The sequence below is a fragment of the Lissotriton helveticus genome, chromosome 3_1 (assembly GCF_964261635.1).
Source record: "Lissotriton helveticus chromosome 3_1, aLisHel1.1, whole genome shotgun sequence".
NCBI lineage: Eukaryota > Metazoa > Chordata > Amphibia > Caudata > Salamandridae > Lissotriton > Lissotriton helveticus.
Genome location: NC_136061.1, coordinates 538,148,795 through 538,164,847, shown reverse-complemented (window position 1 = coordinate 538,164,847; position 16,053 = coordinate 538,148,795). Strand labels below are relative to the sequence as shown.

General features: G+C 40.8%; 1 protein-coding gene across 1 annotated transcript in view; it reads left to right on the top strand.

Moving 5' to 3' along the window:
* DNAH7 (dynein axonemal heavy chain 7) overlaps positions 1 to 16,053 on the top strand; it is a 2,019,015-nt gene that overhangs the window by 350,249 nt on the left and 1,652,713 nt on the right. Inside the window, exon 12 of the mRNA XM_078680414.1 lies at positions 12,089 to 12,361. Coding sequence (XP_078536540.1) covers positions 12,089 to 12,361 — 273 coding nt within the window. The remainder of the gene's footprint in view (positions 1 to 12,088; positions 12,362 to 16,053) is intronic.

Genomic DNA, 16,053 nt, shown 5'->3' with positions numbered 1-16,053 from the left:
CTGTTTCCACATGCAGTCTTGAACTCATACACCTAGTGAATAAACTGCTCACACATCTATGCATAGAGTCACACACCTTCCAGCCACCCCCACACAAACTCAATCTGCCATAGAAATACTTGGGCAACCAATTAATAACACATATAGCCTCTCGTATAGCTAATGATCAACACATGCAGCAGTTTACAGAACAACAGACATAATGATGCACAAATTAAGACAGTTTAGTCACTAACCCATGCACTCAGTGAGACACATTTAATCACTCACTCATACATTCAGTCATGCACCTACTAAATCCTTCGTCCAGACACTTATACATCTACTCATTCTTCAATATGTAAAACATATTTAAACTTCACAGAAACACACAGTCACTGGATGACGTCATCAGTGATCTCATCAGTGATGTCATTTGAGATGTCATCAGTGATGTCATCAGTGATGTCACTGACCATGTCATGAATGATGTAATATGTGACATGATCAGCAGTGGATTGCGGGTGCGCGATATATAGTTAGTGCAACTAACTATATATGGAATTTCAATGGTTTTGTGTGAGTAAAATAAGGTTTTTTAAATGCTAATTCCTAACTATATATGGTCTATAACCTATGGTTTTTTCAGTGAATATATATATATATATATATATACACACACATATATATGTATACATAAATACACATATTCCAAATGAAGCTGCTCGCTATATGGAAACACCTCACACAACGTTATGCTTCACCTTGTTTATTGGCAGACAGCAGCAAACTTGAACTAGCCCTCACAGCAGAGTTAATTGCCTTTGTCACCATACGCGTTTCGGAAACTGCATTCCTTTATCATTGGCTTGGCTCACAGGGGAATGCTGCAGCGTGCAATGTTTGTTTGGGTGTTTTTCAATGGTATAAGTCCCGCTCCACTGGGCGTGAGTTCGCATATGTGTATGTATATATATATATATATATATATATATATATATATATATATATATATATATATTCACTGAAAAAACCATAGGTTATAGACCATATATAGTAAGGAATTAGCATTTACAAAACCTTGAAAATTCACTGGAAAAAACATAGGTTATAGACTATATATAGTTAGGAATTAGCATTTACAAAACCTTATTTTACTCACACAAAACCATTGAAATTCCATATATAGTTAGTTGCACTAACTATATATCGCGCACCCGCAATCCACTGCTGATGATGTCACATATTACATCATTCATGACATGGTCAGTGACATCACTTATGACATCACTGATGACATCTCAAATGACATCACTGATGACATCTCAAATGACATCACTGATGACATCACTGATGACAACATCCAGTGACTGTATTTTTCTGTAAAGTTAAAATATGTCTTGCATATTTAAGAATGAGTGGATGTATAAGTGTCTGGATGAAGGATTTAGTAGGTGCATGACTGACTGTATGAATGAGTGATTAAATGTGTCTCACTGAGTGCATGGGTTAGTGACTAAACTGTGTTAATTTGTGCATCATTATGTCTGTTGTTCTGAAAACTGCTGCATGTGTTCTTCAGTAGCTATATGAGTAACTATATGGGTTATTGATTGGTTGCCCAAGTATTTGTATGGGAGACTGATTGTGTGTGTGGGTGACTGGGAGGTGTATGACTCTGTGCATAGATGTGTGAGCAGTTGATTCACTAGATGTATGGGTTCAAAAGTGCATGTGGAAACAGCTGTATGGGCGGTTGACTGTGTGCATCAGTGTATTGGTGAGTGAATAGATATCTCAGTGCTACATGTCAAAGTAAGTACATATGTAAAACACAGTACTTGTGAGACTTGACATATATAAGTAACTGTGCATAAGAGCCAGTGAATGTGTGAGTGGCTGTATGCATCATTGTGAACTTGTATCCAGGATTGTATAAGAGAGTAAATATGTTTTAGTATATGTTTGAATAAGTAAGGTGTGTATAACTGTATAGTTGAGAAAATGGAGGTGTGATTGATTGTTTGCATGACTGACTAGGTGTGTGTGTAACTTCATGGATGAGTAACAATCTGTGAGTCTGTGTTTACACTGAGTGTATCTAAGGTTATATTAGAGTCTGAAGAGGTTCATCGTATTATCACATGAATGATGTCATCAGTGATGTGATCAGTAATGTCAAATGAGATGTCATCAGTGATGTCATCAGTGATGTCATTTGAGATGTCATCAGTGATGTCATAAGTGATGTCACTGACCATGTCATGAATGATGTAATATGTGACATCATCAGCAGTGGATTGCGGGTGCGCGATATATAGTTAGTGCAACTAACTATATATGGAATTTCAATGGTTTTGTGTGAGTAAAATAAGGTTTTGTAAATGCTAATTCCTAACTATATATAGTCTATAACCTATGGTTTTTTCAGTGAATTTTCAAGGTTTTGTAAATGCTAATTCCTAACTATATATGGTCTATAACCTATGGTTTTTTCAGTGAATTTCATTGGTTTTTTAAAAGCTAATATCTGTAGCTGTAAAATGTATTCTTCTTTAAATCCAAAAATATATTTTATATGTTTATGAATAATTATTTTTTTTAATATTTTTTTTTCTTCGCTCCTGCTTTGCGAATCGGGAAGCTTCCCGTTAGCTGACCTTGATGCCGCGAAATAGTCCGCGAACCGGTAAACGTTCCTTTAGCGCAACTGCCGCGTTAGAAAACAACATCGTGACGCCTCGCGTCCGCATGACGTTTCGCGTTGTCGCGTGATACGTCATATGACGTGCTACGTTAGCGTACCCGAAAGCGAACTGGTACGCGAACAGAGGCGCGAAGCGCAGGTTCACGGAAGCAAACCGGGAGGCGGCGCAAAGCGCGTAACGTAAACACAGCAGGTCATGTGACTTGGTAATAACACTTTTCATTGGTTCATTTCACTTTTGGTTTCCTAATGATGTAAGACTAGGTCATGTAATCTAAAATTAACACTTTTCATTGGTTGAGAACTATTGTTTTTCCCAAATGATGAAAACCCCTCCTTCTTTCCTCACTCTGACTTTCATCTTTGTGAGGGAAAGACCCTTTGTTACCAGTGAGCAATGGCTTCTTTAGTAGCTTCAGCTGGTGCTTCCCCACCACCTCCACCACATCCAAGGAAGAGAGGACCACCTGCTGAAGTTATAATTCAGCAAGAAGAGGAAGAAGAGGAAGAGGAGGAAGAGCAGGAAGAGAGGCAGTTTTTGCCTGAGGAGCCCAGGAGGTCTCACCGGAAAGAAAACTTCATTTGGCAATTTTTTTAAATTCCCAAAGGCCAGAAAAAAGTAAATGCAAGATACGTAACTTGCCTTATATGTCAAGATAGACTGTCCAGAGGGACCGAGAAGAAATACAGTTACGGAAACTACACAATGCATCACCATATGACTAGGTGGCATCCTAACAACTACAGTGCTGCACAGTTTCGTAACGATCTAGATAATCCCCCTATTATGGCCAGAAGATCTGTTGTACCGGAAGTGACGGGACCAGAGGGCAGGGAGATGGTGCCAAATATACAAATGAGATTTGGGGAAGTAAAACAAATCTGCGTACATTGCAATGGATTCATTTGCTACAGAGAAAGTAGCATCACTCTGATCAACAGAGCTATTGACAATCATCTTCCAGTTTGTCCGAAACGCCCCAAACAATAAATTCTTTTTTTTGTTGTTGCTCCTGTTGAGCCCTTTACAATGAATCGTTTTCGTTTCCCCCCCCCAAAAAACCCAAAAAAAATATAAAACCGTTCAGAAAAATTCAAAAAAAGTAAAAAAAAATTCAGAAAAATAATAAAAAAAATATAAAACAACAAAAACAATAAAAAAAGTTCTTTTCAGAACTACCTCCCCGTTATTAAAAAATTGGTAGAATATTTGGAACTCTGCCAACCTCTATTTCTCTTGGTTCGCTTCCCAGTTCGCTCGCCGGTACGCGAACCGGGAGCGAACCCAACATTTTTTTTTTTTAAAAAGAACAGTAAGTATAAGGGAAGGAAACAGACAGTTATGTTAAAAGAAAGACAGCTATAGGGGAGTAAACTAGAGATACTATTACCCGTAATCCACTGCTGATGATGTCACATATTACATCATTCATGACATGGTCAGTGACATCATCAGCAGAGGATTGCGGGTAACAGTATCCCTAGTTTACTCCCTATAGCTGTCTTTCTTTTAACATAACTGTCTGTTTCCTTCCCTTATACTTACTGTTCTTTTTAAAAAAAAATTTTTAGATCAGTCAGAAACAGTGAAAGTAATAGAGACAGAGTGAGTGACCAAGAGTGAAGAAGTATGAGAAGAGAGGGACTAAGAAAAATAGTGAAGGAGTAGAGTAATTAAGTAATAGAGAAAGGAATGAGGGAAGTAGCAAAGGCAGGAAAGTGATTCTTAAAGAAATGAAGCAGTGGAAGTAATAGAAGTTAAATGTGATAGAAATATAACAAAAAGAGTACAAAACATTTACCTTATAATTGTCGTTAAGTTAGTCATTTGTTCTTTTTATACTAAAAAATCTGTGAAAGAGAGAACAAACATTTGAAAAATATTAAAACATGTTTTTAATAAATTAGAAAAAACAAGGGAAAAGATTGAAGGACAAATAGTTTTTCAAGAACTTTGACACTTACAGAAGCCTCTGCTTCTCCATGCCCCTACACAGTCCTAAAAATATACATTTTAAACTAATAGTATCTTGATGCAGATGAAGTGAGTCCTATCTTGCAACATTGTGCATCTTTTGCATGACTGCTGCATCGGTTTCGTGTGGCATTGTTTTTTTACAGCATGACACATCTGCCTAGATTCATCATTTTATAATTTTGTCCCCTCATAGCAAATCTTTTCAACCGCGACTGCGTCACAAAAGTGACGCACAGTGGCGCAAAAGAGGCATACACCTATCATAAATCTGTCCCTAACATGTTAAATAATTGATTCAGGATGACAATAAGGTGTGGCCTATCCAGAGGTTTGTTTAAGGTGAGGCCTACTCAGGGTTGCAGATCAAATTTACACTTATTGAAGAATACAGAGGAGATAATACATGTGAACGCCTACTAATGAAGTAAGTCATGTCCACTTCACTCTTGAACAAAGGCTAGACCTCTTCTGTGTCCGTGGACAGACCTAAACTTCATCTGCACAATGTCATTCGTAAACTTAGGAAACACAGGTGATGTAATTGAAAAATGTGGAGTTTATTTTCCTCATTTCACAATCACATCACCTGTGTTGCCTTTGCTTAGGTATCTCATAGTGCAGATGGAGTCTAGCATATCAAACAGTACACAGAAGTTGAGCAGTGTATACAACAATTTTGACACTTAGAAAAGCTTCAGCTTCTGCATGTCCCCTACACAGTGCTAATTATATACATTTCAAAGTGATGGTATCTTGCTGGAGATTAACTGAAACCTATCTTGCAACATGGTGCATGTTTTACACAAAAGTGACCCACAGCGGAGCAAATGAGGTGCACAGTCATCATAAATCTCAGCCTAACATTTTAAATCATTGTTTCAAGATGCCGATAAGGTGTAACCTATTCACAGATTTGTTTCAGGTAAGTCCTACTCAGAGTTGCAGATGAAATTTAGGTTTGTTGAAGAATACAGAGAAGAAAATACATGTGCAGGCCTACCAACCAAGTGTGTCATGTCGACTGCACTCTTGGACAAATGTTAGACCTCCTCTGTCTCCAGGAACAGGCCTAAACCTCATCTACACAATGTGATGTGTAATGTTAAGAAACACAGGTAATATAATTGAAAAACGTGCAATTTTTTTTCCTCATTCCACAATCATATCACCTGTGTTTCCTTTGCTTAGGTATCTCATTGTGGAAATGTAGTCTATCATATGAAAGACTACGTAGAATATGAGCACTGTATGCAACAACTTTGACACTTACAGAAGCCTCACCTTCTCCATGCCTCCTACACAGTTCTACATGTACATCATAAATGCAAACAGAACAGAATTAATTATACATGTTAAATGGTTTATTTTTGCTGTTCTCAGAATGTATCAAATTTCACTAAAAACAGTGACTTGAAGGTATTCATCATATAACAGCGGGGAAAAAAAAACACAATCAAAATGATTGTGTTTAAAAAACCCATACAACATAACAAATCAGAATTCAGAACTCCTTAAAGTTAACTTACTTTCCATGACGGCGAAGGATGTCCTATGAACAGCTTACACTCTGTTGTGCTGTTATTACTTTCAACCCGCCACTTTCTGAAAGAAAACCTCCATCGTTTTCAAAAACATGTTACATACAATAAATGACTTCTCGCTCTCTACCACACGTTTCCACAAGGCCAAATCGTGTCAGAGCCATTTATAACTCTTGGAATTCTTGTAAGCCAATCCCGTCATGTTGTATTTCGGCAACTTTCAGAATTAAAATGTTGAAGATCATTTTCACAATCCTGGATTACTAATATCTTACCTTTCTTGCTCACTCATGTTCTACATTTCCTATGACACTGATACTGCTTACTATGAAGCAGACTTACACTATCTCTATGACTACTACAATTATTAAATTCTCTACATCACTTTTAATCACAAAGCAATATAAAACAGTAGACAGCATTGCAGACTTACATTCCCTCTACTCCATGTTTTGATTGGCTGCTTGAATTTGCTTATAAAAAGAAACAGTTTTTCTGAATTCATTCAAAGTGCAGTTATTTCAACATGACGTCCAGTGTTATGGTAAGAAGTTATGTCTCTGTACTACACTTATCCTCAAGGCCAAATCGTGTAGGAGCCATTAGAACTTCTTGAAATTCCTCAGAGCACATCCCGAGATTCTTTCCCTAAAATTTTGGTTTTAAAAACACCAGGTAAGAGTTTTTAAGGTCATACGGCAATTTTTTTTTTAAAATTAAAACAGAATCATTGCAGAATGACCAGCCGTTTCTAGACTTTAAATAAGCTGTGTAATGTCCTGATGGTATTGAAGGACCGTCATGATATATAATTGCTGCAGTTACAAAAGTCCTTCCTGATATTGACAACTGTGAAGCCACAAAATTTTTAATTAAAGTTGTCAATTTTGTTCCATCAGGCCTACATCGTTGGAACATTAAAATAACATACTGGCCATATGTTCGTATAAATAATGTGGACATCATTTCAGATTTACATTGGCTACACTCCATGTTGTGATCAGCTGCTTTTACTAGTTTATTAAAAGAGACTGATTTACTGTCTGGCAAAGTTAAATATATAAATCTTTCTGAGTCTACACTAGTACTACTTGATACCCTACAGTTCTCGCAGTCATGCTGCCATTGATAAGAAAGCCCAAACAGGTGATCTACATCTACACCTTCAGCATGCAATACATCAAGTATATACATTAAAAACTCCTGACAATCTTGCTGAATATTTTGAGAGAATTGTGTTTGGCCTGAACATCTGTCTAACAGATTTCGAATTTCAGGCACACTTTCTATTTTTGTTCTATCTGTGCTACATTTCTCTAACACAGAATTTAACAAACTGCAAAATCTTTGATCAGAATTGACCACAATCTCTTCTTTTACATTTTCTAGAGAAAACAAAACATTAACCACTACATTAGCATAGCAGTTGACACCAGAACTGTTTTCAAATTGAAAACCAACAACATCTTCAACAGAATCCTTTTTGTTTCTGCTTATAATTTCAGGTTCATCGACTTTTCGTCTTTTTGCTGCAACCTCCCTAGTATTTGTCACATTTCTTCGTTTCCGGCCTACCACACGTTTCGCAAACAAAGGATATTGAGGCAAATGTGGCGCATACTCTCTTCTTAACCTATTGTATTCCTTAACACAATCTAGATCCGCACAAATGTTTGTGACATCACACTCCATCAAGTACAATCCCGATAAAGTTCTAACTCGTGACAATGCCACATATGCCATACCCTCCTTGAACACAGAACTGCCAATATTCACCAATGCACTGTCTACACTTAAACCTTGCGATTTATGGATTGTCACCGCATATGCCAAGCAAACAGGAAACTGCTTACGGCGAACATATAAGTCTTTTACAAGCAAAAATCTAGCAGAGCAACGACCAATTAGCTGTACTTCCTCAATGCCATCAAATTTAATTTTTAAAAATTCAATTCCATCTCTATTTCTGTATTTCACAAAATCAACAACATTACCCATTGATCCATTTACCAGACCTCTTTCAACATGTAAATTCCTTCTTAAAATTATACGGCAGTTCAAGCACACATTCAGAGTCTTTTCAAAACCTGCAGTTTTAGATATAGTATTCTCTAATGAATCCAATTTTGATTTCAAATTCTCAGACAAAATAATTGTTGATCCCATATGCTCTACTCTGTCAATAGCTTCTAGTTTCACAATCTCCTGCTTTTCTTGAAAACCCACCGAGCTGTCCTCTGATGGTGATAGAGGATCCGGTGCTGGGAGAGCACGTATGTTCTTTTCCGCTTTTAAGTTGGATGGCTGAACTGTTTTCGGATGAAGACGGTGACTTCCTATTGGAGGCTGTTGCAGCTTATTTTGCATACACAGTTATGTCATAGACCTTTTTCATGTTTGATATGCTGAGTACTAGCATTTCATTGACAATTCATTGACTTATTTGTATATATATATGTATATTTTTTTTATGGGATTATAGTTACCTGATAAACTTTTACCACACCTATGCCTTTACTATACATGCATTACATGCACATTTCATTGTAAAGGTGGTCGTTGTTATGACTGCCTTGTAAAGCCATGCGTGGTAATGGCCTGAGTGTTTCTGTCAGACATCCTTTTTTGGTAGCTTTCTCCATGAAGGGGACATTTGCCAGGAGTTTGCCCCCTTATCAATGTGATTATGTTTCTACTCAAAGCACATGGCACTTTATGTTGTTTTGCACTTTATATTCTGTACCACGATCATCTTATTTGGATTCTATTTTACTCTAAGCTAATATTAAACATTATAATCCTGTGGTGGTATTTTTACAACGACTAGGGATGCCTTTTATCTGTTATACTCTTTTACATTTTTTTATTGAAATTAGGAACTTTTATGACTCACAAGCTTGGAGACGAGAACTATTCTTTGATGTACTGTATATCCTTTTCCCTGTGCATTATCAATATTTTATTTTTGTGTGCAACTCTGAAGTATTATTAAGAAAAGTATCATGACATGATTTTAATCCATATTATGCACTTTTTGATGTTTGTATGTATATTCTAATTATTTTACTTCACTTTCCTGTTTTTTCATTAGCTAGATCAAACTATGTAAAATGTGACTGTATATATTTTTTAATTATTTATGACTTTTTAAGCCGAATATAGAATGTTTGACCGACGGACTACCCAAGACTATGAGAGCCAGGACAAGAAAAAATTGTGTAGTAGGGTCAGGAGCAACTGAATCAGACAGGTCAGGACCCTGCGGACCAAATTCAGGAGGACCAGCATCAGTAAGGATTAAGAGATTTAGAGAACCACAAGAAGAAAGAGAAACAGGAGGAGTACCGGGCCTATATGTGCCAACAACACAACAAGACCAAGGGGACCAACAAAGGCAGAAGACCCAGCGGAGCTTTAGAAGCAGGAGAACCAAGACCTGAAGGCCAGTGACACAACCGCAAGGATGACCAGTAGAATGAAGGAGAGTTGGACTAGAGCCTGAATGACGAGAACAGGACCTTGACTAGGAGGAGTAACAAAAGCATAAGGACAATGTAGAGCCAAGAAAAACAGGAGAATTGGTACCTAGAGGATCATAGCTCGGAAGAGCAGAAGTACCAGTATCTGGAGGATCATAAATCAAAGGAGCAAAAGGACAAGTTCAAGACCAGAATTAGGAGGAGTACCAAGAGGCAGATTAGAAGAATGGGGAGGAGAACCTAGACTAAGTAGAAGATGACCAGGAGACGGAGGGGGGGGGCCTAAAGGACTAGGATCAGGAGAAAAAGTATGAGACCTGGAACAAACGGGACTAGGGTGAAGGAGAGGATGACCTGTTTGATAAATGCCAGGAAGACTGGGATACGAAAGGCTAATACCGGGCCTAAAAAATCACCTGGACCAGGAGGGACACCAGCAGGAAAAGGAGGACTAGAAGAAGGATGACTAACAGTAAGAGCAGCAAAAAGAGGAAGGCATGACTAGAACGAGGAGAAGGACCATGGTGAGTTATAGCAGGAGGATTGTCATAACGACAAGGAGAAGGACCAGGAGGTGTGGAGAGGAATGATAAAAGGAAGAGGAAGTAGGGGATCAGTAGAAGGAGGAGACTAATGTGATCCTAGGCCATGTGTTTACGGACATTCCCTTTGTTACAGTTACACGTTTTTTAAATAGTTCCTAGTTACTCTTCTTAAGCCACAGCCCCTTTAGAGATCCCCTTTAGAGATCCCTTCCCCCACCTTTGTCAGTTCCCATAATGCATTTCTTAAACACTGAACTATCTCAAAAAGCAGTCTGTATGTGACCAATTCAGTAAATTTATACAGCTTTATTATTGCAATGACATTATTGCATTTGTCACTGTTGCCAATTTCATTGGAAGCAAAGATTATCAAAAATATTGCAAAGGTTGACTGTCTTTGTCTCCCCCCTCATGATTCCCCCCTATTTCTGCTGCATCAGTGGTGTACTAATGTTAGCATAGCTCCAAGGGATAGCCACCTAGAGTAGGGGTTAGTGCTAGATTAGTACTTCGCTTAGTTAGTTCCCTGTAATACATCTTGATGGAGCACATGAGGTTTAGATCATAACATGTGAACTGTACTCCAGTTACTGTTGTGTTCCATGAACGAGAACAGAACAGCAGTGCTGGGTTTCTCAAATGCTGAGCGGGCCCAGAGATAAGGCTTCTACAGCTGCTACAGGATTGAAACGCCTTGGGGCAGCACACAGAATGTATGCTTACACTTCTCAGCGAGCACAAAGCCAAGCCAGGCCTCCATTTGCAGGACTGCCATAGCTGTAGAAAGGGACAGTTACCAGCCCTGCCAACCTGAGTGACAAAGACAATTATTATTTTCTGCTTTGACTTGTTTTCTATGCATATTTGATAAACCGTTGCAATTCTTGCTAGCAGGTATTGTTTGTTAATAAATATATATTGCTAAATTGGTAAATTAATATTGCTGAACTGTCTGTTACACATTGAGTGTGTCACTTACTTCATTGTATTGTATTGCGAGGAATCCGTATACGTTAGTACATCTGTTACTAACCCAGCACAACACTGCGCCCAATTTATGAGCTCCCACAGGAAACATTTTCCATTTCCAGCATAACTTTAAGGTGAACAGCGCTCCTGGCAGAATTGTAGTTTGAATAGACGACACACATCATCCAAACAAGGCTACATCCTATTGTTTCGCCATTCAGGCCATCTTCCTAGCACCTTCTACCCCTATCTGCTTACTTAGCTAGCCAGGAACCTTATCACAACAAACGTGCCCCTGCACAAAGTGCACGTGCAGCCGCTTGCCATTGAGGGGCTGCATTCTCTTAGAACTGAAACTTTCATTCTGTTGTATCTGTTAGGAGGTTGCAACAAAGGTCAACGATAGGTAGGAGTGTTTTGAAGACAATCCACATCCTGCATATTTTGACGTTTTTCTAAAATGCTGTGTTCTGCCTCTGAGCATTTAGAATTTGGGAGCGAAGAGCTGTTCGCGTCTGTGCATGTGTCAAGCCACTGTCGATCAAACTGGCATATTGTCTAAAATGGGAGCTATGTCTTTTTATGCCAGAGTGTTATGAAAGGACACTAGAGCCTTGTATGAAAAGATGTTTTGTTAGTAATGGCCATTCATACTGGATTGCACAACTGATGCTCCCGGTTTTACTTGCTATGGAGGCCGTGCTTTAATATTTTTTATGTTGACAAGGTGAAAACTGTATGCACTGCATTTTGTGAATCAACCACGCCATGCGTGGCAACTGAATTGTTAACATTTTTAGCTCTTGCTGATACCTTTTCTAGTTATTATTCATTGTCAATTTGTTTTTTTGCCAAAAATAAAAACAGTTAATCCTTTGTTTTGTTTAAAGTCCGGAAACAGGCTTAGTCCCACTTTGAAGCCAATCATCTTGGATGAAATCCTGGAAGAGCAAAAGCGGAAGATCATAGAAGAGGTCGCCAGGGAGAGTCGCCTGCCCAGGCAGCATATCAATCTGTATGACAAGTACAACTCGCTGATCAGCAAGCAGGCGGACCTGGACGTGGATCAGTACTTGACAGAAGAACACACCTTCGATGAGACAATGAGGGAAGTCGTCAAGTACCAGGTGCTCACCGACGAGATCAATTACACATCTAGAAAGGTGAAGTTTGCCTCCAAATTGCTTGTATAGTTATGCCATGACAGTCAACATAAATGTGGCCCAAAAAAGCATAAACACATACTAATTCACACGTTCATCAACTGCGAGCAAAGGTCAAATTATACATTAGTAGGGTTGAATTGAAATTTGGGAAAATGTTGTTTTAATTCCATGTTCCAATCATATTCCACAGGAAAACAATCAATAACCCGTTTGCTCGCATTGCTTATTTAATAGGATTTCATCTGACTGCACAGATTTAACCAAGGTTCTTTCCTATCTTAGGTCTCGCCTACGCAGCGCGCATGCGCTGCATAGGAAAGAGACGGTAAGTCATCGGCACAGCTTTCCCTGCAAAAACGTGCACGCGTTGCATTGCTTCCAATGGCAACGCGTGCACATCTGGCGATTCCCTCACGGGGCGAGCAGCTGGCTCCATATGGCAGCAATTATAGCGCCTTGCCGATCGCTCCCGCGAGGGAACCGTGCAGGCCTCCTCCTCTCTCCCCTCCCCTCCCTGCGAGGAGCGCAGCTTGTTCTTTTTAACTCATGTTCTTGGGCAGGACAACATCGCTTTCCGTACGTACTGTGCTAATCTCTTTGCTGGCAAGGAAATCCCTGTTTGAGGGTAAATATTTCAGTTTGACAAAATGAGCAACTCCAAACAAGGTTCTTGTATGTTAGTTTTTCATAACCGTCTCCAAGCATCCCTTATCCCACCCGTCTGGAAAATATGTGCAGGCCTGGCTCGCTGGAGTCGTGGGCACTGCCCTCCCAAGTGCCTGTACTATAGACATACGACATGGGGGAGATGCTGGCACAGGGAGGTAGTTGCTCGTTTTTTTTGTGAGTTGGTGGCAGCCAAGACACCCACTTCATCACAAGCAGCCACATGCTGGTATGGTGTTTACCTCTCACAGGCTGGCTTGTGGGTGCTATTTATGTGAATTTAGACATGGCGTTTACAAATCCTGGGCTGACAGATTAGCAACACTGTTCAATAAAAGAGAGTTATAGCTGCACAGGTTTGTAAAAATGTTGGGCGGACACAAAAAAATGGGGTACTGCTTGGTTGGCACATATACAGATGAAGCAGTTTATATTATGAATTTTACTTATGCTCCTGGCCAATAAAGTGTTCCAAACTTCTACATATTCCAGCACCTCCGAAGACCCATAAAGGTGAGGTTAAGTTGGCTTGGGCTGCTGGCTGGGCCTTCAGATGGAGATGTAAAGCAGCTGAGTTCTGGTTGCTAGTGAAGTGAGGACGTTTGTTGTTGTTACGGTACGGCCGGAGGCGACCTCCTAAATGTGGCTTCAAGGAAAGTAAGTGCACAGATACAAACGGGTTTCTCCCTAGGAAAGTTAGACTGGTGGCCAAGGTGCAAAGCCACCTGTATAGTAATCCCAGCGTTCACACCTGAGCAGCAATGTGTGATCCTGGAGAAAACTGAAAGATTCAGAAGAATTCACACCAATAACGAAGGGCATAGTCGCACACGCGTGTGTGTGTGTGTATTTGCACACACCACCTATATTTCATACACAATTTAGGGCAGTGGAATCTACCAATCATCCTTTGCACTTCATAGGTTTGGCAAACAAGCTCAGAGTACTATCAGGTAGCAGCAAAAAAGTCTGATTTTATATGCATTTCCATATTGAATGAAGCATTTGCAATGCAATAGGTCTCGCATTTGCAAGAGTTTGAGCTATTTTTATTGTAAATGACATTGCCTTTTATTTATGTTTTGGTTTTTGAAACATAAATAAAAGCCAATGTCATTTACAATGCCAATAGGTCAAACTCGCGTAAAGGCGAGACCTATTGCGTTGCAAATGCTTGTTTTAAAGAGCCAGTGTCCACTCCCTAGATCCCTTAAGAGAACCTTCTCTAGGCACCTCACTGGGTTGTTTTTTTTCTCCCAGCAATCCATTGTCACCAGTGGCAGTTGGAGCACTTCAACAGATGGACGGTCGTGACTCCTTCATTTCTCATATCTATAGCGTTCCTTTGTTTCATGCTTGGGATCAAGACTATTGAAAAGGAGAATGGAAAGCCAAGAAGATAGTGGCAGTGTTAAAGGGTAAGTTAAGGCCCATTTCCAGGGGGATGCTTAACTGCTCCAGGACAAGAAGCTGATTTATAAAACAAGTGGTTCTGTTGGGTACTGACAATTACTTTGCTCAGTGTAAATAATACAGTCTGAAATCTCAGTTTCCAAAATCATGTGGTGGCGAGATAGGACGCTGGTTCCTTCGCTCCAGCCTGCCATCGGCCCAAAATAGCTATTCCCACCGTGCGTGCTATGCACAAAGGGATGAATTTTGCTGAACTACATCCTCAGGCAAGCCCGAAGCAATTTGGGTGACATTGATGCTGCAGAAACGGCCAAGCAGAGTGCTCGCTGGGGAGCGGAATGGCCTCGGACAAATGCTGTCGCTGGAGCAAGCATGGCCATGGGCTTGCATAGCCAGAAACCCAGCGTCCTGCACCAACATCGGAGGGCTGGCGCCCACCCTAACTGCGCCACACAAACAGGCCCATGCAGAAAAAGTAAATGGGCGTATGCTGACTCCGGTAAGGCCCGAGGCGCACTGAGCACTATTGCAGCGAGGGAAACAATTAATATGATAGCCTGAGGGAAAAAGGTGTGGACGCTGACCAAGCCCACGGGGAGGAAGTGAGTAGTCAACCAACCCAGTGAGCAGTCTAGGATACATTGGGGAGAAGACGGCCCAACCTGGCACCGGCGAGGTGAGCGGCACGAAGGAAACAGAGGTGAGGCCCGAGCTAGGGGGAAGACGGGACCACACAGCAATGGGAAGACCACCGAAACCTAGGCCCTGATCCCCGAGTAGCAGCCACAGCCCTTTAAGTGCACATGGAGGAAGACTGTCTGGCACTGCGCACCAGAGGCATTCCGTATCCGGGCCCCCTTCACCACCTAGCTGAGGCCACCCGCAGCATGGCTCAAATAAATGTGGACCTTGGGAGCAGGAATTCTGAGAAGCCCAGGCACACCAGTGACATGGCAGGTGACAGTCACCCTCTGGATCCACTTTGAGGGTACCGAGTGGGACCCTCTGCACTCACAGATCCCAGGGCGATACCTCCAAAGCAGCGGGATCAACTAAACTCAGTGACCTCAGGCTGCAATGCATTACTACTTTGGAGGGAGTTGAAGATAAGGGCATGGACAACAAAGAGCGTTGAGAAACGGCAGAACCCCGCAGGTACTTGAGCAGAGGCGCGCTTGGAAGACACGTCCAGTACTGTCATGCCTTAGACTTGGGCAGTCCTGCGACACGTGACAGACTGAACTGGCCCCGGGAAAGAGCTTGTGAGAAAATTAGGCCATAGCACCCAGTGGCGTCGTGACAAGCAGCTACCTGGACCTGTTGGGGTGAACGGCATGCATAGTCCGCACCAAAACTACCCCCATAAGGGCACGACAGCCTGGACCGGAACGGGACTATGACCTTCATTCGAGGGAAGAAAGATAAAACACTGAAAGAATTGTTCATGCTCCCCCAAGGAAGTAACACAATGGAACATCCCAGTGCCGGAGAAGCAACTAAAACACAGGTGAAGAGCACGAAGGAGGAACCAGCGACACGCGCTTTTCTGGAGTTGTTGTTCACGGTGCTCTGCGAAGATTTACAAATAGTCTAGCGCGACTTAACGTCAG